The 23,625-nt window shown below is 45.3% G+C and overlaps 1 protein-coding gene across 1 annotated transcript; it reads left to right on the forward strand.

The window, feature by feature from the left end:
• Positions 1-5,101: 5,101 nt before the first annotated feature.
• Positions 5,102-22,520, forward strand: Blvra (biliverdin reductase A). The gene is made up of 7 exons (XM_059261340.1): positions 5,102-5,264; positions 7,699-7,817; positions 10,790-10,909; positions 11,482-11,579; positions 16,718-16,825; positions 20,280-20,451; positions 22,163-22,520. The coding sequence occupies exons 1-7, from the start codon at positions 5,253-5,255 to the stop codon at positions 22,416-22,418; spliced, it is 885 nt and encodes a 294-aa protein (XP_059117323.1). The 5' UTR covers positions 5,102-5,252; the 3' UTR covers positions 22,419-22,520.
• The last annotated feature ends 1,105 nt before the right edge of the window (positions 22,521-23,625 follow it).

Here is a 23,625-nt window from a genome sequence, read left to right on the forward strand (position 1 = left end):
CGATCAAGTAAACACAGAGACTTATATTGGTTACAAACTGTATGGCCGTGGCAGGTTACTTGCTAACTGTTCTTATATCTTAAATTAATCCATTTCTATAAATCTATACCTTGCCACGTGGCTCGTGGCTTACTGGCATCTTCACATGCTGCTTGTCATCGTGGCGGCTGGCAGTGTCTCTGACTCAGCCTTCCACTTCCCAGAATTCTTCTCTGCCTTGTCCCGCCTATACTTCCTCCTGCCTGGCTACTGGCCAATCAGTGTTTTATTTACTAACCAATCAGAGCAACACATTTGCCATACAGAACATCCCACAGCAGCTCTGTGTAGAACTGTGCAGGTGAGGCCTAAGTAACCCAGCCTGTCTTCCTTTCTTCACCCTCATTTGGTGATTCTTCCTTGGCCAAACACCATCACCAAAGGATCCATTGTCTCTGTGTGCCCCTTCAGTATGGTGGATCTCAAAGATAGGCTAAACATTTTGTATTTGTTTGCTTTTTAAAGTTTTATTATTTGTGTGTGTGGTGTGTGTGTGTGTGTGTGTGTGTGTGGCAGGTCCCTTGCAGTTGGAGTTACAGACATTTGTGAACTCCCCGACATGGGTGCTGGGAATTGAACTCTGGTCCTCTGCAAGAGTAGCAAGTGCTCTTAACCACTGAGCCACCTCTCCAGCCCCTTTGCTTGTGTTGCTGCTTTTACTAAAGAAAGAAAATGTGAGGCTGGAGAGGTGGCTCAGTGGTTAAGAGCACTGACTGCTCTTCCAGAGGTCCTGAGTTCAAAACCCTCTGTAATGAGGTCTGGTGCCCTCTTCTGGCCTGCAGGGACACATACAGGCAGAATACTGTATATATTATAAATAAATAAATATTTTTTAAAAAAATGGGTTTGGGGATTTAGCTCAGTGGTAGAGCGCTTGCCTAGCATGTGCAAGGCCCTGGGTTCGGTCCTCAGCTCTGAAAATAAAATAAAATTTAAAAAACAGAAAGAAAGAAAATATGTTTTAGCTATAGATCTTGGCGTTTTGGTTGTGAGCATATCCTTTAACCACTGAGCCATCTCCCCAATCCTTTGCTGGAGATCTCTAAAAATAATTAAGATTTTTTTAGCCAGTAGTAGCACATGCCTTTAATCTCAGCACTTGGGAGGCAGAGGCAGACAGATCTCTGTGAGTTTGAAGCCAGCCGGATCTACAGAATGAGTTCCAGGACAGCAAGGGCTACATAGAAAAATCCTATCTTAATAATTCTTTGTCAAATACAAATGGACTAGACATTGAAAAAAACAAAACAAAACAAAAATAATTCCTTGATATGCACTTAATTTTACTACTTATTAAAGTGTAAAGCAAATTTGCATACTAACGAGATAGATGTGCTTGTTTTACATTTTTCATACTTCACTGAAATTTGATACACAGAGCATCTTCAGTGCTTTTCAGAGCTGCTAGATATTTTGATTTTTATAATTGTTTATGTTGAGAACACCACTTTGCAAGGATACATGGGAAATTCTGTCCTGACTCCCAGACAAAACTCACTGGATGATTTTTTAAAAATGAAGTTCGCCGGGCGGTGGTGGCACACGCCTTTAATCCCAGCACTCGGGAGGCAGAGCCAGGCGGATCTCTGTGAGTTCGAGGCCAGCCTGGGCTACCAAGTGAGTTCCAGGAAAGGCGCAAAACTACACAGAGAAACCCTGCCTCGAAAAACCGGAAAAAAAAAAAAATGAAGTTCAAGTCAGCAACTAAACAACAGTTTTTAAAATCAAATATCCTAACACAATAAGATCTAAAGATATACTAATTTGATGGTTAATGCCAAGGAATGATAGGAAAATATGAAAATTCTTTGCTTTTTTTGTAATGAAACTATTATGTTTCTATAAGAGTAGTCTTTGCTGGGTGGTGGTGGCACATGCCTTTAATCCCAGCACTTGGGAGGCAGAGGCAGGAGGATCTCTGTGAGTTCGAGGCCAGCCTGGTCTACAGATCGAGATCCAAGACAGGCATCAAAAGGACACAGAGAAACCCTGTCTCGAAAAACCAAAAAAAAAAAAAAAAAAGTAGTTTTTTTTCAATTTTTTGTTGTAAATAGATTCTTTTCTTCTCTCATAGAGAGTAGTTCTTGACCACGATGATAGCGTCAAACCTGTGCTCGATGGCACTTGTGTGGCTTGACAACATACACAGTGTGGCATTTTGTCACAATGATAGAAAGCTGATTGACACAGCCCCCTCTTTACCCATCATATCCTTCTCTCTCCTTCTCTCCATTTTCCTGCCAATATTTGACAAAATCTAGGATAATCTGATTTTAATAGCTCTTAAAACATCAAAGACCTTATCCTACAAAAATAGATTTAAATTTGGTCAGTGTTTTTTTTTTTTATTTCAAGGATTATGTAGATGATCAGACATGGACGTATATCGTCTTACAGCTTTCAGTGTGACATTCAGAGAGAGGTCCTGATGTTGGGCACTTGGTGAGCGTTCACAGGGGATGATTCTCATCATCGTGAAAAGAAAAGCCAATTCTCTTTAGATTCTAATGGCTTCATTTTTCTCTAAAAGTTTGTCTCCACGTTACTTACCAAGTGTTTTGTCCTTCTCCGCTGATGTACTATGTTTCTCACTGTGTTTATATGACTGTGGCTTGAGGTTCTGCTATCTTAGCTGGGGGGGGGGGGTATTACCCCTTCCTCACACTCTGTCTTTACGGCTTTGCCTCATAGCCACAGTTAGAAGATCACAAAGGACAGATAACTTGTCCTGAGAAGAGAGGAGGACATTGCTGAAAACAATGTGTTCTTAGCACAGGCCCAGGTAGTCACGTGGTCTTCCCAAGGCATTCTTGGGGTTACCTCAAGTAAAGTTTGGGGTTTTTGGTTTGGGTTTTTTGGTTTTGGTTTTGGTTTTTTTTTTTTTAAGATTTATTCATTTACTTTTATTTTTGTGTATGGGTGTTTGCCTTGTGTTTGTCTGTATACCACAGATGCCAGAAGAGGGCATTGGCCTCCCCGGAACTGGAGTTACACGTAGTTGTCAGCCACCATGTGGATGCCGGGAATGCAGTCAGTGCTCTTAACTGCTGAGGCGTCTCTCCAGTCCCAGAGTTTCTGTTTTCATGGGAGTTATTATTTCAGTTACTCATGATTATTATCACTACACTTACTCAAAGAGAATCAGATCCCAGGGCTGGGGCAATGGTAAGAGTGCCACAGAATAAATACCCTTGCCTCCCTTCTCAGCCTCTGGTTATCCAGCTGTCCTGTCATAGTTAGAGTAACACATCTAGCAGGTCTAAACAACGAACACAAAAAGTTCATCTTTGCAGGATTCTCCTCGCAACCCCAGTGTTTCCCTAAGGCTGGCTCCAGATCAATGGTGCACCGTCTAAGGGGCCTGGTGGAAGAAACCGGTCCATAGCTCCCATCTGTTCTAGGGGTTCGGTGTCAAGAATACACAGCTAGCACGCTGGCCGAGGAGTCTACTGAAGCAAGCGCTGCTGTCACATCGATTTCCTTTTCTGCTTCCTTCCTCTGCCTGTGACCCCTGGTCTCCGGTCTGGCTCTTCCTTTTGCCTTAATGTGAAGTGTCCGGAAAGACTGCTGAACAGTTCTCTTATGCAGAAAATTCAGGTCCCATGGGGAGTCAGCTTCGCTCGTCTCTATAAAAGTAAGCTAGATTAAAAAGTGTGAGCTCCTGGGCTGGAGAGATGGCTCAGAGGTTAAGAACACTGACTGCTCTTCCAGAGGTCCTGAGTTCAATTCCCAGCTCCCACATGGTGGCTCAGAACCATCTGTAATGAGATCTGGCTCCCTCTTCTGGCCTGCAGGGATACATGCAAACAGAACACTGTGTACATAATAAATAATAAATCTTTAAAACAACAACAACAACTGTGAGCTCCAAGCTGGAACCTGGGGAACTACATCATTCCCATAGAGACTATGTGTCTCTAGCTTCTTATCCAGGATAGAACGCAGACCATGCAGATTTAGAAATGTTCCTCTCTAGACATTTGCTGAGATGACATCCCAAGGAAGGTGCCCTCCAGCAGCCCTGGAGAAGATACCAGCCTGTGTACCGTTCCTGGAGGGCAAAAGGTGGTGGTGGTGGCATTTGAGGGAAATGGGACCAATGATAAAGAAGAAGTGGGGAAAATGTCCTAGTCAGCCTCTCTGCTGCAGTAAATCTGACCCAAAGCAGCTTGGTGGAGGGGTGGATCTGTCTGGCTTACAGGTTAGAGTCAGTCACTAAGGGAAGTCAAGGCAGGAACTTCAGGCAGAAGAAGCCGCACCCGGCACTGAAGCTGGGGAGGGAGGCAGTTTCCTGGCTTGCTTCCTCCGCCCTCCTCAGCCTTCTTCCGCAGCCTAGGGCCACCTGCCTAGGGATGGCGCTGCCCACAGTGGGCTGGCCCCTCCTATAGCAATTAGCCATAATTAAGAAAATGGTGGCGCACGCCTTTAATCCCAGCACTCGGGAGGCAGAGCCAGGCAGATCTCTGTGAGTTCAAGGCCAGCCTGGTCTCCAGGACAGGCACCAAAACTACACAGAGAAACCCTGTCTCGAAAAACCAAAAAAATAAAAAATAAAAAAAATAAGAAAATGGCCTACAGACTGGCCCCAGACAAATCTGATCTAGGCAGTTCCTCAGTTATGTTCCTGCTCCAAGGCATGTTCTCCAAATTGCAACATTTCTTCCAAGAAAGGAGAAAAGAGTGACAAGGCAAACAGAAATGTTCCAATGTGGGGGGGAAACAGGAACTTGGAGAGATTCTTGAGGGTTCCCACCCAGCAGTTAAAAAAAAAGTAGAAAACAGTGGCAAGGGGTGAAGACTGACCAGCCAGGCTGCGAAAAGGAATTCTTCACTGCACTCACTGTCCACTGCAAGCGGCGTGGAGAGCGCCAGGCTCGCGCGTGCCTGGAGTCTGCCCCTGCGCTGTTGAGCACCCCCGCTCCTTGTAAGTGACGACCCCACACCACGCTCTGTTAGCGACCCCAGCTGTAAACTTGCTGACTCACCAGCTTGGACACGGGTACAGCTGTCCCTCCGTCTACCCAGGGCTCCCTTCTGGAGGTGAGTCGATGTCTGTCTGCCTGTCACACAACAGTCCCCGCCTCCCGGTTCCCTCTTACAGCGTTGAAGCCTGAAGCTAAGTGTGAAAACAGAATTCATAGAGAGGTTGTGCCAGTGTCCCCCCGGGTCCTGAACCTCCTTCTACCTTCACAGCACCAACGGAAGAGACCAAGATGAGTGCGGAGGTGAGTTCCGTGCAGAGGGCTGTAAGGGGTACTGTTGCTGCTGTGGGCCTTATTTCTCTCCTAGAGTATCCTTTCCCTCAAGATTTTTCAAAAACACCCCCCCACACACAGGCTACCTACTTGTTCATGGCTGTGGGTGATGGAGGAAAAATGATCTCCCCTGAGTTTTTGTCCGGGCCTGCTGTGGGTCACTATACTGCCTCTCCTTGTCAGTCAGTCCCTAGCCATAAAAGTGAGGGGTTTTCAGTCGCTGTGTGCTCCTGGCATGGTGTGCTGGCCCTCCAGGCCCGTGCAGCAAGGCCAACTGATGAAGGATATTGTTTCCAGCATTCCTTATTTTACCTACTCAATATCCCTCCATGTCCCCTCCCCCAAAGAATTTAGAAACATCCCAAACAGTTAGCGTTTTTCCTCTAGGCTACTCGTGTGCACGTGGCTCTAGGAGACAGAGGAAGAACTAGGACCTTCTGGGTTGTTATCTATGTCCACCTACCTTAAGTTAGTCCATGCAGCAGGGCCAACCTGTCATGGCCTGGAAACCTCCAAAATAATGAGTTAAAACAAAGCCTTTTTATATGCTGATTACTTCAAATATTTGCTATAATCACAAAACGCTAATGTAACTATTGACCATATTCTTCTGGAAGTGTCTCTATGATAGGGCATTCTGTCTCTAGTTACTTCTTCATAGACACCTTCCAGTGACTTCCTGGATTGTCCACTCTAGCCACCAACCAGGAGCTCATCTGCTCCCACAGCTGTCACTGAAGGGGACTGCTGCACATGGGGGGGGGGCTCCCTCTCAGGCCCCGGATTAGGCACCACACCCAAACACCTGTTTTCATAGAGCGATCCTTTATTAATTGGGGAAGAAAAGGTAAAGTGACTGCTTTCTGACTCAGGCAGAAAACAGCAGTGGCAAGTGACCTTGCAGGTGTCGTTGTTAAGCAGAGAAGAAGGGGAGGTCTGTGTTAGAAGGGGCTTGGCTGCGGTGGTAAAGGAGACTGGGGACAAGGGAGAAGGGGAAGGGGACAGGGAAAAGGGGACAGGGGTGTTTGCCCCAGAGGGACAAAGGACTGCCTCTGGATACAGAGGAAACAGACATGGCACACAGGCAAATGGTAGTTTATAAAGGTAAAAGGGGACCCCCTGTGTTAGGATGAGGTGTTTAATTTTAATTGGGCATGTTAATTAGGAGAGCCAAAGGGGACTTTTGAGTGCTGGACCTTGGTAGTTAGCCTCAGGAGGAGGAAGTGGCCAAATAAGGGAATGGACCTTGGGGGCTCTGTTAGAAATGTCATCTAATGGTTTTTAGCAAGGCAGAGGGAACTGGGGGGAAGGGCAAGGCCTGCCAGAGCCACATGCTCGAGTGGGCTGGTGTCCCTTCAGTCCCAGTGAGGTGTGTCTGTCCGAACAGGTCCACTGCAGTCCACACGGTAATTACTGCATTGCTTACCCTCATCGAAAGGTCCAGTAGGGCTCCAATCTCATTGTGACCTAAGACAGTCTTAAATGCTGGGAATCCATTTACTTCCTTAACTTAGTTACCAAGATTTACACCACATAAACAGTGGATTCCAGACTTAGCTTGTAGCTGTAATGGCAAAATCAATTTTATTTTTCTCATCCAAATTATTTTTTTTCAATTTTTAAAAAATAAAGTATAATTGCATCCTTCCCCCCCTCACTTCCCCCCTCCAACCCTTCCATATTCCTCCCCCCATTACTCCCTCTCATATTCATGGCCTCTTTTTCATTAATTATAATTGTTACATATATATGCACATAAATAGAACTGGGTTTAATGAATGTGGCAGTAACTTTTATATTTGGATTATAATGTGTTGTTATATAGTTTTTAAAATGGACTTTATTTTTTTTAGTGTAGTTTATTAACATTTGTCTTCTAGCAGTATTATTTAATTACTGTGTAAAGTGCCAGAGTAGAGTGAATATGAAGGTGGCTGGAACTCAGGCATGGTAAGGACTTAAGCAACATGGGTCTTGAGTCTGAATAAAGAGATGTCTTCCTGTGCGCCCTTGTCTGTCAGCCTCTTACATAGCAGGATTGCCTCTGAATGACTCCCAGCCGAGTAGAGCCCATGTGTGTAGATGCTGGACTCAGGGGAGGTGTGGCTTACAACAGAAAATTCCCTTGACTGTGGAGAAGTGGTCGGAGATAGAACCAAATGGGCGGAACCTTCTGGTAGATGCCCAGGAGGTCTTTAACAGGGAGAAATGGGCAGAGCCCTTCCTGAAAATGTTTTGGTTCCGGGTCTCTTGTGGCTGAGACCTGGTAGTCTTACTTCAGCTCTTGGATGTCTGGTTGCCAGCCCCCCTTGCTTGCCAGTACCCGACCCAGCCCCCTGTTTTGATGTACTTCATCAGATGCCTGGACTGTTTTCAAACCCCACATTGGTCTTTGGTATTTCAGCCTGAGAAGAAATTTGGTGTGGTTGTGGTTGGTGTTGGCAGAGCTGGCTCTGTGAGGATAAGGGACTTGAAGGATCCACACTCGTCAGCATTCCTAAACCTGATTGGGTTTGTGTCCAGGTAAGTCCCACTTGGTGTGTGCTCCACAATTCATGGAAATCACAGTGAGTGGTAACACCACAGGGCATGGGTGTTTTCTAGACCCAGAGTAAGGGAAAGCCAGCTTCTCCCGAGAACCGCACAGAGTGGGTGCTAGAAACCCTACTAGAGTGGTCGGGGAACTGAAGAGTCAGGGGCCTCCAGCCGCATGTCCAGTGAGTGATGCCCAGTGCAGACCCCACATGGAGCAGCAAATGAGCACGATGTTTGTTTACTACAGAAGCTACATGGTGAGGTTTGGCCTGAAAGAAGTCTGGGTGTGTGTCGCTTAGCCATTCTGTCATTCAAAACAGTCTTCCTGGTGGCTTTGCACACTGTTGTCCTTACACTGTTCTCAGTACTCAGGACTAGTACCAACTCCAGTTCAAGATGAGAAAGCAGGGACGTAGACCCATCCAGTGGTCTTGTTGAGGGTATAACAACTGCAAAACCCAAGAATTACATTTAAAGGAAAGTGTTTGAGTCCAACACTATGTGTTCTTTTCACACTGGTAAGTGAGCTGTGTAACACAAATCTTAATAGGTCTCATTAATAAAAACAAACCTGGAGCCAGGTACTGGGGTCAACGCTGGAAGATCAGAGAAGCAGAACAAGCCACAGCTTCCTCACCTCACAATTCCTCAGTTGATCCTGTTTCCTCAGACTGGAAGCCTCTGTGTCCTCATCCAAATGGATCTCAGCTGAACTGCTGATCGAAAGCCTGAAAGCTTAACCAGCTCTAGTTCCTGGTCCTCACGCCTTATATACCTTTCTGCTTCCTGCCATCACTTCCTGGGATTAAAGGCTCTTGTTACCACGCCTGGCTGTTTCTGGTGTGGCCTTGAACTCACAGAGATCCAGGCGGATCTCTGCCTCTGGAATGCTAGAATTAAAGGCATGTGTGCCACCATTTTCTGGTCTATATAGCTAGTAACTGTTCTGTTCTCTGACCCCAGATAAGTTTATTGGGGTACACAATATATCAACCACAGAACTGAACTTTTTCTAAATTAATTTTTCTGAAGTCAACATGCAAATTATTAGGTCTCCTTATGGCATTTTTAAATAAAATTTGTTCTAGTTGCTTCTTTACCCTCCACTTCCCATCTCCCCGCACCCCACTCCAGGTCCCTTTCTGCTTTTATTTTCTGTATGGATTTTTTCACCATAACTCAATGGAAGCAAATTGAACCCTCCTTCTTTCTTTCTTTCTTCATGGTCAGGTCTGCCCTCACCCCACTCACCGGCTAAGCATCTGCCTGTCGGATCAGTTATGAAGTAGACACAGATGCTGGGGGGTGAGGTGTGTTGGGGACCAAGTTCAGACAGATCTCTACTTCAGTGTTCCAGAAGGACATCAGATAAATATTTCCTTCCTTTCTTTTCTTTTCTTTTTTTTTTTGTTTGTTTGTTTGTTTTTTGTTTTTTCCAGACAGGGTTTCTCTGTGTAGCCATAGCTGTCCTGGAGCTCAGGCTGGCCTTGAACTCACAGACCTGCTTCTGCCTCCTGAGTGCTGGATTAAAGGTGTGTGCCACATACCTAGCCAGATAAATATTTTCACAAGTCATAAATGACTACTGTGGTGATCTATGCAGAAAGTCTTTTTGTGTTTAACTCACGGGGCCACATTCTCCCAGCCTGACTGACTTGAGTTGGCTCCTATTTCCAGGCATGAGAGAAAACCATATGTGCTGGGATCTTCTCTAAGTCCGTCCTTTCTTCCCTGTCAGATTCAAGGTGGGGAAGGAGGGCTGCATGCAACAGGGAAATCATGATTATTGTTAGCCAACACACCCCAGTGGGCCCTACCTGAAGTTAGAATCAAGTATAATGTGCCCTCGAGATTGAAGTGGAAATATTCTTTCTGTAAGCCCTAGTTAGCTGCCACGGTGCATGCCTTGAGACTCCCTCGACCCCGTAGATCATCTGGGAAGATGGCCCGCTCACAGCCCTGCTTTCCTGCGTCCTGGTATCATTGGTCTCTTGTCTATGGTCTCCCTTCTGGGTTCTGTTTCTTCCCTAGAAAGCCTGTCTTAAAACCTAGATGTGTTCCTGGGGCTTCCCCAGTCTCCATCCATTTCCCTGCACAATTCACGTAGTCTTTTTGGTGGTGGTGGTGGTGCATGTGTAAGTGTGTCTCCATGCCTCTGTCGGAATGTGAGCTCATTCTCCATGCTTTCTCCCACAGTGCCCAGCACACAGTAGGCAGACAGTAAGTGTTGGTCAAACCTAGCAGTGTGGGTTGGGTAGCTCACAAATTCCCTGCTGGCTGCCCCAGGTTGACAGCATCCTTCTAGGACCACTCACTCCCTACAGCTTTTGCCCTGGGGCACAGTACAGAATGACATGGCCTTGGTGCTTTCACCACTCAGTTCTCTGTCATTGTGACAGTCACCCAGGTTTCCATCCTGGCCCCACTGGTCAGCTGTGGCAGTTAGAGCCTCTCTGGGCCAGTTGTAATGGAGGCAGGGATGCTGGCTTTTCTCCTGGTGGTCACCAAGCCTTGAAGTATGTGAAGGAGCTTGGAGTATGTGGTAGTTTATGTCAGGGTGATTGATGCATGTGTGAGATTTGGCTAGGTAGAGTAGTCACAGTATTTGACCAGGAGCTTAGTTTTCCAGTAGGAAATGACCACAAAGATCTTTTTTTTTTTTTTTGTGAGATACAAAGTTCTGATTCTTTTTATCTTAGAGAAATAACTTGGAAGACTTCTAGCTTCTACAAGCTATTGGTGGCAGTGCTGGCATTCCAGGTCCCCTGTCTTCAACCCTGATGCTGCTGGCTCTCCTCCCTCCACAGTGAAATACCCAGGAAATAGGAAAGAGAAAATGAATTTCTTACTTTCCAAAAGCCCCATCCCTGGGCATTGTTGGAAGGAGGGGAGAAGAGTACTGTTCATTCAATATAAGTCTTGGTTCTGTCTGCTTTTGAGACTGTGTTATTCTGAAACAGACGAGAACTCGGGAGCCTTGATGAAGTACGGCAGATTTCTCTGGAAGATGCTCTCTGCAGCCAAGAGATTGAGGTCGCCTACATCTGCAGTGAGAGCTCCAGCCATGAAGACTATATAAGGTAGGTTTCCTGGTGCAGGTAGATGAAGAGGACTGAGCAAGCTAAAACTATGCAAATGGGACTTAATGGTCAACACAGAAAGTTCTGGTTATCCTGTGATCTACTGTCAGGCTGCACAGTGGTGGTGCACGCCTTTAATCCCAGCATTTGGGAAGCAGAGGCAAGCAGACCTCTGTGAGTTCCAGGCCAGCCTGGTTTACATTGTGAGTTCTGGGATAGTCGGAGCTACATAGTGATATCATGTCTCCAAAAAAAGGGGGGTGGGGTGGGATGAAATAAACCCTTTCCTCCCCAAGTTGCTTTTGGTCATAGTTTATCACAGTAGTAGAAAGCAAACTAGAGTTTGAACGTTGATGAATAGTCAAATGATTTTATAACTAGAAAAGTTCTTCCTCACAGTATGGACAAAGATTGAGGTGTAGCCCATTCCTTATTTTGCAGGGCATTGACTCTTGGCTATTTGTTACATTCGCACACAGACTCTTGTGCATTTGCAGTGTTGTGCTTTCTGACACACAGGGCATTTGAGTGTTTACCTGAAGAATCCTTTCCCTGTGTTTCTGTTTTCAAAGGCAGTTTCTTCAGGCTGGCAAGCATGTCCTCGTGGAATACCCCATGACACTGTCATTTGCAGCAGCCCAGGACCTGTGGGAGCTGGCTGCACAGAAAGGTGACGTATTCTCTGACTCTGAAACACAGACCTTGTGCCAGGTTTCTGCCCCCTGAGTTTCTAGGGTACCATCTTTCTGCCTTTCATGGAAATTGCCTTATCTGCATCTGCTTTGTGCTAAGAGTTCCCCCATCTCTCTCTTACCCACAGGCTCTGGATGCATGGAGAAGTGTATAGATTAGGATGTGGAGGAGTTTGTAGACCCTTGGCCTTGTTCTAGTGGAACAGTGGATTGGTTCCCACATGTGATAGATAGTGTCACGATGTTGATGTTTTGGTTGTACCTCAGATACTTACAAACGAGAAAATGCCCAAGTCAAAGTAATTGATATCTTATACATATACTTTTTTTTTTCCCCGGAGCTGAGGACCGAACCCAGGGTCTTGCTCTTGCTAGGCAAGCGCTCTACCGCTGAGCTAAATCCCCAACCCCGTCTTATACATATACTATAGAGTTTCTTTGTTCCATTAAGGGAGTAAGTACTAAATGTTCACTGTACACCAGGAAACTCTTTTAAGCACATTGTAGGCTTAGTCAAAGGTTTTGGGGGGTAGAGATCTTTGTTTGGTGTTACTATAACAGAAGGTCTGCGGTTGATAATAATGAAGAAAAGAGATTTATTTAGCTCATACCACTGGAGGTTGGAAGTCCAAAGTCAAGCAGCTGTGCCCATTTGGTATCTGAGAGTTTCTTGTTCTCCATGCAGCAGAACTAAGAGCAGTTTGGGGAGACCCAAAGTCTTGATATTGTATCTTCTGTTTTATCCATTCTACTTTAAGGCTTTCCCCCTGAATTTTCTAATTGGGTTATTACATTTTTCAGTTCTGCTTTCATTTCAGCTTGAGTTCTCGTCAGTGTTTCAGTCTCTTTACTGATCCCATTTTCAGATCCTAATTGTCCCTGTCATCTGTTCGGGCCTTCCGTTTGTGTTCTCTTGGGCATCGCTCAGGTGGTTATCGCTGTTCTATTTAAGTTCATGGTGTTCATATTTGCTTCTGTCTTCTTTAAACTGTGTAAGTTTGGTTGTTTTTTTCTTAACCTGTGTCCTGGAGCTGGGGAGATGGCTCAGCACTCAAGAGAAATGGTTGCTCTTTCAGAGGACCTGGGTTTGATTCCCAGCACCTGTATAGCAGCTCATAACTGTCCATAACTCCAGTCCCAGGGCTTCTGATATCCTCTTCTGGACTCCACACACGTGGTGCACAGACATAACATACATGCACTCAAAACACCCATACCCACAAAATAAAAATAAAGGTTTAAAAATTTAGCTCAGTCTCCTGGGATTCACTTAAGTAAGTCTCATTGGAGAACACTTCTGTAGACCTTCTGGCTTTGAGGGGAGGACACACTGTCTTAGCATTTCATCTTGTGTTTTTTCCAATGAGACCTCGGCATGTGGGCTCTCTGGATTGTATGTCTAGTGTGAGATTCTAGGCTGCCTCTGCTGAATGGAAGTATGTTTTTGTTTTAGTTGTTGTACGAGTTCAGTTAATTTTGTATCGGGTACGAGGAGTTGGATAATACTTTCAGATTCAGGGTTGGTTTTGGATAGGAGGAACAGGATGATTCCAGTTCAGTGGTAAAGAAGGAAGCCTTGGTAAGAAAGCAGTGATGAGGAGGGAATCAAATGGTGTATACCTGGCTGGATCTGTTTGACTGGTGTGTAAGATGTGCGACCCAAGCTGTGCCTGGGAGTGAGGATAGTATGGGTGGCCGGGATCTTGGCCACTAAATAGACTAGCGAGGCTGGAAGACAGTCTATGCCACCAAGGCTAGGCCTGAGGATTGGGTATGGTGCAGGCAGGTGAGGTTCCAAGGACTCACCAGGATGAGCTGGTGCACAACTGTGTGATCTGGTTTAGGTCTGGGGATTGGGGAGAGAGCAGGCAGGGTAGAGTCCAGGGAGCCCTCCAGACCAGAGCGCAGGATATGCGACCTGGGCTAGGCCAGGAGGTTGGATATGGTGTGGATGGGGCAGGATGGAGGACCAGCCCGACAGGACTGGTCCCTTCTTCCTTTAAATCTGTATTCATTGACTAGCCCCTCCTGCCTTCCTCCCCCACCTCTGGTAAACATTATTCTACTCTCTACTTCCTGGACATTGGCTTCTCATATCCCACGTAGTGAATGGCACCGTCATGTTTCTTTCTGCGCCTGGTCATTTCAGTTTCGTTTAACATAATCCCCTCTAGGCTCCCCCTCATTTCTGGGAATTAGAGGATTTCAGCTTCACTGTGGAAGAATAGTATTCTGTTGTGGGCAGGCGTAGTGTATTTGTTCTGAGTCTGTGTATTGACTCTTGGAACAGTGCTGAGATGAACAATGGGGTCCAGATGTCTCTTTGACATTCCGTTTTCTGTGGTTTACACACGTGGTGATGGGGTGGGTGGGTCCTGTTAGGTCTCTCTGGAAGCCTGTGAGGAACTTCCACAGTGTTTTCCATAAGGACACTAAGTTATGAGCCGTGCTGGCAATGTGTAGGGGTGGGACCCTTTCCTTCAGTTCATATCCTGGTCAGCAAGTTTTTTTGGTCTTTTTTATAGTAGACATTCTAAATGGAATGAGGTGATATTTCATTGTGGGTTATATTTTCATTTTTCTAATGAAAATGTTGAACTTTTTTTTCTTGTTAGAATGGATTTGTATGTCTTCTTTGGAAAAGTTTCTATGCATATTACTATTTGAAATTTTGGTTATTATTACCATTTTTACTGTTGAGTTCTCTATACATTCTGGATATTAACCCTTTTACTGGATCTATATTTTGCAAGTATTTTAATTCGTTTTTAAGTAGTGTTTTTATTCTGTTAATTGTCATACATAGCATTTTGGTTTGATGTCATTTGTGTTGTTTTGGCTCCTGTAGTCTGTCCTTTTCTGGTCTTACCTAAGCAATCTGCCTAGTCCAGTTATGGTGATTTAAACAAGAAATAGGCTCTGATTTGAACACTTGGTTCCCAGTTAGTGGCACTGTTTGTAGAAGTTTAAGAGTTAAGTCTGGCCAGGCAGCAGTAGCACACGCCTTTAATCCTAGCACTCGGGAGGTAGAGCCAGGCAGATCTCTGTGAGTTCGAGGCCAGCCCGGTCTACAGAATGAGTTCCAGGACAGGCACCAAAACCACACAGAGAAACCCTGTCTCGAAAAACAAAACAAACAAACGAAAAAAAGAGTTAAGTCTACAAGTTTGAGGTTACATAGCCTCATCCTTTTTCTGGTTGCCTCTCTCTTTTTCTCTGCTTTGTGCTTTTGGTTAAAGATGTGCTCACTCAGCTTCCTGCTTTGCTGCCCTGCCTGCTTCCTGCTTCCTGCTGCCTGCTGCCTGCTGCCTGTTGCTTACATCATGCCTGCTACCTGTGCCATGCTTCCTACAGGGATGGAATCCTCAGCTCTTGCTAAGTTGTTTCTGGTGATGGTCTTTTCTCCCAGCCACAGAGCCAGTGTTCTCCAGAATTTACCATGTGTTTTCATCTATTGTCTCCTAGCTTATGGTTAAGTATTTCCTATGTTGTGAGTTGATTTGGTAAATGTGTAGTATATTTTGCATGTGAATATCCGCTTTTCCAACTATCATTCATTGAAGACATTGTCCTCCATAACATTTGATGTGACAGCAGTTTCTTTGTGTGGCACCAGGAAAGGACAAGGGTAAAACTGTCAACATGTCAGTGACTTTCGATGATTCAGAGGAGAGATGGACTAATGCGGAAAACGGCAGCCTTTGCTATGGAAGCTCTATGCAAATGGCATCCTTGAGAAAAGCTTAGCATTCAGAATATCCACAGGAGTCTACAACTAAAAACAAACCAAGTAACCTGACTAAAGAAGGTCATGTTGTAGAAATTTTCATTTTCCAAAGTGGCAAACAAGTATAACAGGTCCAGTCTTTAAAGAAATGCAGATTGGAGCTGGAGAGATGGCTCAGAGGTTAAGAGCACTGACTGCTCTTCCAGAGGTCCTGAGTTCAATTCCCAGCACCCACATGGTGGCTCACAACCATCTGTAATGCGATCTGGCACCCTCTCCTGTATACATAATAAATAAATAAATCTTAAAAAAAAAAAAAAAAAAAAAGAAATGCAGATATGTCGGGCGGTGGTGGCGCACGCCTTTGATCCCAGCACTCGGGAGGCAGAGCCAGCCTGATCTACGGAGTGAGATCCAGGACAGGCACCAAAACTATATAGAGAAACCTTGTCTCAAAAAAAAAAAAAAAGAAAGAAAGAAAGAAAGAAAGAAAGAAATGCAGATAAGAACTACAAAAGATATCCCATTCGTTAGGATATCTGCAGGGGTCTCTGTGACCACCATGGCCATCACAGTCCTGATTCTTGGGAGGCAGGAAGGTAGTTCAGTTCAGCATACATAAGTAGCTAGTGTTGGTTCAAACTTCAGGAGCCAGACCCTGAGTAGTTTATTTTAAATTTTCCTGGTGGTAATTAATTCAATCCCATGTGCATAATAAAGCTTAAGATAAGACTACAAGAAAACTCTCTGTAAAGTACATGTGACACCTTCCATAAAGATAGGTTCTACAGATTGACAAGCTCATAAGGGTCTGTGCACAGAGGTCACCAGGCTATTAACCCCCTCTGCTCTCAGCCTTCTGGGCAGATAACAGGTTATACATCCCTCCCTTTAAAGGGACAACCCTGTGTGTTTAACATTCCTAGTTAAACACACCCTAGTGCTATTGTGGGCGGAGTGCTGGGATTAAAGGTGTGCGCCATCATGCCCAGCTCATCTTGCTTCTTTCTGAGTATCTCCTGACATCCGAGACTCCATTTCTTCTTCCCAGCATTCTCTTTGCCCTGAAAATCCTGCCTACCTCTCGGCCAATCAGCTTTTTATTAACAATGAGAACAACACATTGTACAGTATACAGAAAGATTATTCCACAGCACACTATTAACCAGAAAATAAGTATTCACAGGGATTTAGAGATGTTAGAACCCATGCACGTTAATGTCAGCTAGGGTATGTAAGGATAGCGGGGTGTTATACTAGTGTGTGCTCTGAACACTGTCTGTAGACATACCATAGCCTGTTCTGGAGGAAGAAGGACATGGCCTCCAAGCACACAGCTAGCTGTACGCTGTGGATAATGGCCACCTTTTATTCCATTTGTCACTACAGGGAAAGTCCTGCATGAGGAGCATATTGAACTCTTGATGGAAGAATTTGCATTCCTGAAGAAAGAAGTGATGGGGAAAGAGCTTTTGAAAGGGTCTCTTCACTTCACAGGTCAGTGTGAGGCAGGCTTGCTAGCCACGAGGGAGGTTCCAAAACCAGTCATCCTCCGCACTGCCACCACCGGGAGCAGAAACCACCCAGATGAGAGTCATCACCGGGGCAGTCTCAGGAACTCTCAGTGCCCCAGGGGCCTCTGCTCGAGTGCAGCTTGTTCTTGACTTCACACGGCTTCTGTCGTATCATTTCCGGTCATGTCAAAATGAGGAAAAGTTAGTAAGCTGAAAGACAAGAAGCAATTAAAGAGAGCCAAGTGCAGACCAGGAGAGGAACATATCCCTAAGTGCCTCAGTGGTACCTGCACACATAATTTATGTCACAAAGAGATTAGAGTAAAGGGTCTGGGGAGATGCTTCAGATGTTAAGAGCACGCACTGGCTGCTCTTCCGCAGACCCAGGTTTGATTCCCAGCATCCACATGGTGGATTATAACTGTCTAGAACTCCAGCCCCAGGGAGCCCAACACCCTGGGAAGCCGTGCAGATGCATGTTGCACAGACATACATACAGGCAAAGCACCCACACACAGAAAAATGAAGGGAAATTTTAAAAGAGATTAAAGGCATAGTTTATTAACCATTTTAATAAGTATGTTTTAATTCTCTTTAGAGAACTTCATGCAAGAACAGTAACATCTACATTAATAACTTTTCTAGTTACAGTAGAACACCCGACACTAGCAACTTAAGGAAGTGTCCTTTTGCTGCTGTAGCAGGGTGTTTACATTGTGTCCGCTGCTGAGGGGTTAGCCATGGCAGGGTGTTTACATTGTGTCCGCTCCTGAGGGGTTCGGCAGGCACTGTGGCAGGGTGTTTACATTGTGTCTGCTCCTGAGGGTGGTTACACTTTATCCTCAGTCCAGAAGCAGAGACTCGAGCGCTGGGAATCCCTCCTTTGCTCTTTCCACTTTCTGTTCAGTGCAGGACTTCAGCCTGTGGTGTGGGTGATGCCCACATTCATGGTGCTTCTTCCTCGTGTAAAACTCTCTAAAGACGGCCGGGCGATGGTGGTGCACGCCTTTAATCCCAGCACTCGGGAGGCAGAGCCAGGAGGATCTCTATGAGTTCGAGGCCAGCCTGGGCTACCAAGTGAGTTCCAGGAAAGGCGCACAGCTACACAGAGAAACCCTATCTCGAAAAACCAAAAAAAAAAAAAAAAAAAAAAAAAAAAAAACTCTCTAAAGTCCCTTAAAGACACACCCAAAAGTGTGACTCCGGGTGACTCCAAACCTAATCAAGTTGACAGCTTGTTCTTCCCTTAATGAGATTTAATCCTTGCTGCAGCCTTGAGTGAAAAGCTGAGTCCCAAATCTCAAGGATGCTTCCGTCCCAGTCTTCCGGCAGAGTTGTTCTTGGTGATGTTTTAACTAGGTCTGGAAAGGGAGTTCAGGGTTAGAGTGCTGGCCTAGCACAGAGACAGGCTCTGGGCTGTCCTCCCCACCGTAAAAATGAGACAGCTGGTTTAAGGTTGTTTTTCTACAGAATATCGTAGGTGAAAACTTTTCAGAAAGGATTGGGAACAGATGTTTGGAGAGGAGAATGTTTTCATACATCTTATGTGGAACAAACAACTTTTACTCTCTTCCTCCATCAGGTTAGAAGGACAGTGGCAAAACCGAAATGTGTAATTTGAATTTTTATGTCCGTCATTCTTAAAGTATTAACTGTAGGTAATTATCCAGATCTTAGGATCACCTTGGATTGAGTCCTTTCTGGTCCACCCTTGAGTGTCTGTACCTCCCTTCTCCAGGGCTTTTATTACAGAAAGGAGACCCTTCTGTGTAGAAGGGCATTATTGAGCAACAAGAATGTCTTGTCTTGAAAATGTTATGAGTTATGACAGGAAGTGGCATGGCCGTTCACTGGAGCAAGAAACTGCTGAGAGTGTGGTATGTGTTGTCTTATAACGAAACTGAAGTTTCCTTATCCTTGTGATATGTATGGGTAGAGACCTGAGCTCACAAAGCCGAGTCGTTTGACCAAGGGCACACATGTGACAGAGCCAGGCTGGAGTTTCACTGTGTGGCTCAAGCTTCTGGTGGCTACTGAGTTCTGTTCAGCATACTGCAGCAGGTGGCTACTGAGTTCTGTTCAGCATACTGCAGCAGATGAAGACCAGCCTAGAAGGAGCCCGTTTGACACTTAATTCCCTGTGATTTCACTGAACTTTTTGTTGCTTTTATTACTAATCTGCTATTGTTTTGGAACGTGCTCATTATTTTAAGTTTGCCAAAGGCAGAAGGTGTATTTGGTTATAGTGTCACAGAGAGAAGTCCCTCAAACTTAGGTTATACTTAAGACTGGGAGGGCAGAGGCGGGTGGGGAGTGGCCACACAGATTTTTCATGCAGATCCTCATTTGGAGTGAGTGTGCTGTCTTTAAAAACCCAGAAAATGTTCAACATGAGACCAACTTCCTTTCTTCTTTTCCTTCTTTCCCTCCCTCCCTCTCTCCTCCCCTCCTTCCCTCCTTCCTTCCTTCTTTCCTTTATTTTTTCAAGATAGGGTTTCTCTGTCTAGTCCTGGCTATCCCGGAACTCACTCTGTAGACCAGGATGGCCTTGAATTCACAAAGATCCGCCTGCCTCTGCCTCCCGAGTGCTGGGATTAAAGATCACCACCACCCACCACCCCCACCCCCGGCGCGACCAACTTTCTTTTTTTTTTTTTTTTTTTTTTGTTTTTTTTTGTTTTTCGAGACAGGGTTTCTCTGTGTAGCTTTGCGCCTTTTCCTGGAACTTGCTTTGTAGACCAGGCTGGCCTCGAACTCACAGAGATCCGCCTGGCTCTGCCTCCTGAGTGCAGCCGAGACCAGCCGAGACCAACTTTCTTGATCCTGAACTAGACTAAATGTATTTACACTTCAGGTTGCCATGGTGACATTCTCCTTCCGCCATCTGCACAGGCAATGCTTACAAGAATCTAAGTCTCAAAGGCTAATAAAATGTCCTAGTTCTCCCACTTACCAGGTCTCTCTAAACCACTTATTGAAAAGATAAGTATGTATATGCATGAATATTTCTTTTTATATGTATACCTAATTGTATCCAGTATATTAGAAATAGAAATGTGAAACTTTTTTTTTTAAGATTTATTTATTATGTAGTGTTCTGTCTGCATGTGTCCCTGCAGGCCAGAAGAGGGCACCAGATCTCATTACAGATGGTTGTGAGCCATCATGTGGTCGCTGGGAAGTGAACTCAGGACCTCTGGAAAAGCAGTCGGTGCTTGTTATTAACCTCTGAGTCATCTCTCCAGCCCCCAATACTGTATGTTTTTAAAAGAAAAGAAACATTTTCCATTTAACCACCTTGCTTTTCACCCTTTCATTGATCACTATACACATTCGTGCCATGAAGCAGGACGTCCTCTTGATCATTCAGCTTCCCTCTGCATGGATCTTGTGAGAAAGTCCTTTTCCCAGCTCCCTTAGCCTGTGATTTCTTGCAGCTAGCCCACTGGAAGAAGAGAAATTTGGCTTCCTTGCATTCAGTGGCATTTCTCGCCTGACCTGGCTGGTCTGCCTCTTTGGGGAGCTTTCTCTTATTTCTGCCACCTTGGAAGACCGGAAAGAAGATCAGTATCTGAAAATGACCGTGCAGCTTGAGACCCAGAACAAGGGGTGAGTTGTGAGAAGTCGGAAGAGACTCTTAATGTCCTCGGGCAGTCTAAGGGTAACCCTTCCCTAGCATCCAGACCCAAGACAAGTGTCTGCTCCTGTAGAGAGAGCTCTCATCTTGTTTGTGTTGTCTTTCCATCCTTTACGCCCTCTGAGGTGTGAAGGAACAATGGAAGTCCAGTTGCTATTAAACAAATAATGGCTAATAGAAATAAAGCAAGTAAAAGTTATGCAAGTAATTAATTTAAGCTGTATTATTTGATTATTTTTCTATTTATCTTAGAGATAGGATGCCACTGTGTTGTCCAGGCTGATCCCAAACTCCTAGGCTCAGGCAGTCCTCCTGCCTCAGCCTCTTGAGTATATGTACCATTCCCACCATTGCATATTTTTAGTTATGAGGAAACTGAGGTGCACGGAACACGTTGGCATTCTGTATTGCCTCAAACCTCAATACTGTGTTATTTGGAAATGTGATATATGAAGTTGTCTTAGGTAGATAAAACTGTTTGGAATAACTCAAATTTATTTTATCCAGAATTAAAGTAAAAATAATGAATAAATTACATTCAAATTAGTCTTAGTCATCATTTTCTTTTTCTTAATTTTTTGAGACAGGATCTCACTATGTAGCCCAGGCTGGGCTTCAATTTACTGTATAGAATGTATAGCCCACCTCCAACTCGAGAATTTCATACTTTAGCTGGAATTACCAACACACCCAGAGTGTTCTGTGAACTTTGCAAAATACACATGGGGACTAATTTTTAGAAAAAGTTTGATCAGCTGTTTTTGCTACTTTTTAATATTCAGTGACGTATTTGCTTGAGATCACGATCAACTAAGGCAGAGATTTCTGTTTTCCGTGGCCAGGTATCATAGCTCTGCTAATAATAATATAAAAATGTAATAATAATGATAATAAGCAACATAGGTAAAGGAGTATCTTGGAGAGCGTTGAGTCTATGAGAGTGGACAGAGATGCTTTGTGAACAACAGGATGGTATTTGCTAGCTTGCTTTCCCTGAGAATCCAGTGAAATAACTTGAGAACTCACACGAGGTAACAACAGTTTGCAGTGTGCAAGGCTTGTGGCTGTCTGCCTTCCCTGTCTGCCTTCCCTTAAAGCCACAGTAAGACTCAGGGCACAAAGCTGAGTTTACACAGAAGTCCCCTGATGGCAAATAAACAGGGCTACAGTAATGTTGGAAACGTAGTCGCCTGTAGCCTTTGGGTGGCGGTGGACATGAGGGTGCCACTGGGCCACCACAGTGAGCCAGCCTTTCAGGGAAGATGGGTTCTGCCACATGAGTTCAGGTGTGAGCACCACCTGCTTTCCTGTGTGGTTCTTTCTTTGACCTGTGTGTAGCGTGTTCATATGTGCGTGCTTACACATGTGTACATGCATGTGGAGGCTGGAGGTTAATGTTGAGTGTCATCTTCTTCCTTGACCAGTCTCCACTTTATTTACTGAGGCGGGGTCTCTCACTGAATGCAGACCTTGCAGATTCCATGAGGCTGGCTAGCCAGCTTTGCAGGGAGCCTGTCTCTCCCTCCTGGAATCACAAGTGGGCCACCATGCCAGTGCAGCTGTTGCATGGGTGCTGAGGGTCTCAGCTCTGGTCCTCATGCTTGTACCCCAGCACTCTATGTATTTACCCTCTCCAGCTCTGTCCAGTGTGGTTTGTAACGTGAGGAATTTCTGTCTTTGCAGTCTGTTGTGCTGGATTGAAGAGAAAGCGCCCGGTTTAAAAAGAAACAGATATTTAAACTTCCAATTCAAATCTGGGTCCCTGGAGAATGTGCCAAATGCAGGAGTCAATAGGAAAATTTTTCTGCAAGATCAAGATATATTTATTCAGAAGCTCTTGGGCCAGGTCTCTGCGGAGGACCTGGCTGCTGAGAAGCAGCGCATCATGCATTGCCTGGGCCTGGCCGATGACATCCAGAAGCTCTGCCGCCCTAAGTGAGGAGGAAGCTGCCAATACCTCCGAGAAGGGCCAGAGTTTGGTTTTACCAACACTTCACCTATAGCTCTTACAATTAAATACACTGGATAAACCGAATGAGAATAGTGTTTGGGGAGTAATGTTTTGTGCTGGGGCCATCCGTGGGCATATCATGGTTTATAGCCTAGTCTCATTTTGTTTTCCTAGTAGCAGCCCTGTTGGATATAGCCAACACTGCTTTCATTCTTGTGGAAAAGCCAGCGTGGCGGGGGGTGGGGGGTGTGGCGGGGAGAAGATTTGAAGGTCCGACAGTGCAGGTTCCTGACTCTGCTCAGTTCAAGGCAGCAGAGGCTGATGGACCAAACAGCCCAGACTGCAGACACATCCTTGAGGGCTGCCACGGGAACACCTCCCGACAGACTGTCACCTTTCCAGTGGCCTTCTGAGTACTTAGCCTGAGCTGAAGAACTGGTCAAGCTATTATTCTGTTAAATAACACTACTGTCGCCAGGGATAGTTCTAGTTACTCATTGATTACCTCTACCACAGCCTCACTTCCTGTAAACTCACGTGCCTTACCTTTCTACCAGCAGTGTAGAGGCCATCGTTTCACTCACACGCTCGTCGTTTATTATTGTTGGCACCCTTCCACCAAAACCCCTCCCTCGAGTAACTCACAAGTTACCCACTGGTCAGTAAGACAGCATTACCAGAAACTAGTAGTGACCCTGTGACTGAGGGACAGTCACATTCCCTAAAGTGTGGAATGCAGCTCAGACTATAAATATGTAAAAATGTCTTGGGTGAAAAGGAACCCTAAATGGGAAAAATGTAAGCCGTCCTGCTATAGTGATGGACTGACTGGTAAGGAAAGGGTTTGGCCAGTCCTAGCTACAGACCAAAAGTTAAGAACTGGTGCCTCCTGGTGTGGGAAACAGGACCCAGCTGTTCCCACTACAGCATATTCATAATCTCTGAGACCTTCCGGTGGAGCTAAGTGGAGCAGGCACTATTTTGAACGTAATTTAGAAAGCACATTTGCGGGGGAGCAGAGTGTGTGGCTCTCTTCTCCATGTTGAAACATTCCCTTAGTGAGGCTCACAAGACTCAAGAAGCTCGCATTACCGTTTCCTGACTCCCAAGGCCCTGCCATACAAAGCAGGACAATTGCTAGACTAGAAACTGATGGAGCTACCTACAAGCTGAGCAGGGAGCAGCAGGGATGCAG

Source organism: Peromyscus eremicus, chromosome 4 (assembly GCF_949786415.1).
Source record: "Peromyscus eremicus chromosome 4, PerEre_H2_v1, whole genome shotgun sequence".
Classification (NCBI taxonomy): Eukaryota; Metazoa; Chordata; class Mammalia; order Rodentia; family Cricetidae; genus Peromyscus; species Peromyscus eremicus.

Excerpts from the sequence above, each read along its gene's own strand:
- Blvra (XM_059261340.1), top strand. Across the intron at positions 16,826-20,279 it reads AGGGTCTCTTCACTTCACAG|CTAGCCCACTGGAAGAAGAG; the intron begins GTCAGTGTGAGG and ends GATTTCTTGCAG. Across the intron at positions 20,452-22,162 it reads CTTGAGACCCAGAACAAGGG|TCTGTTGTGCTGGATTGAAG; the intron begins GTGAGTTGTGAG and ends CTGTCTTTGCAG.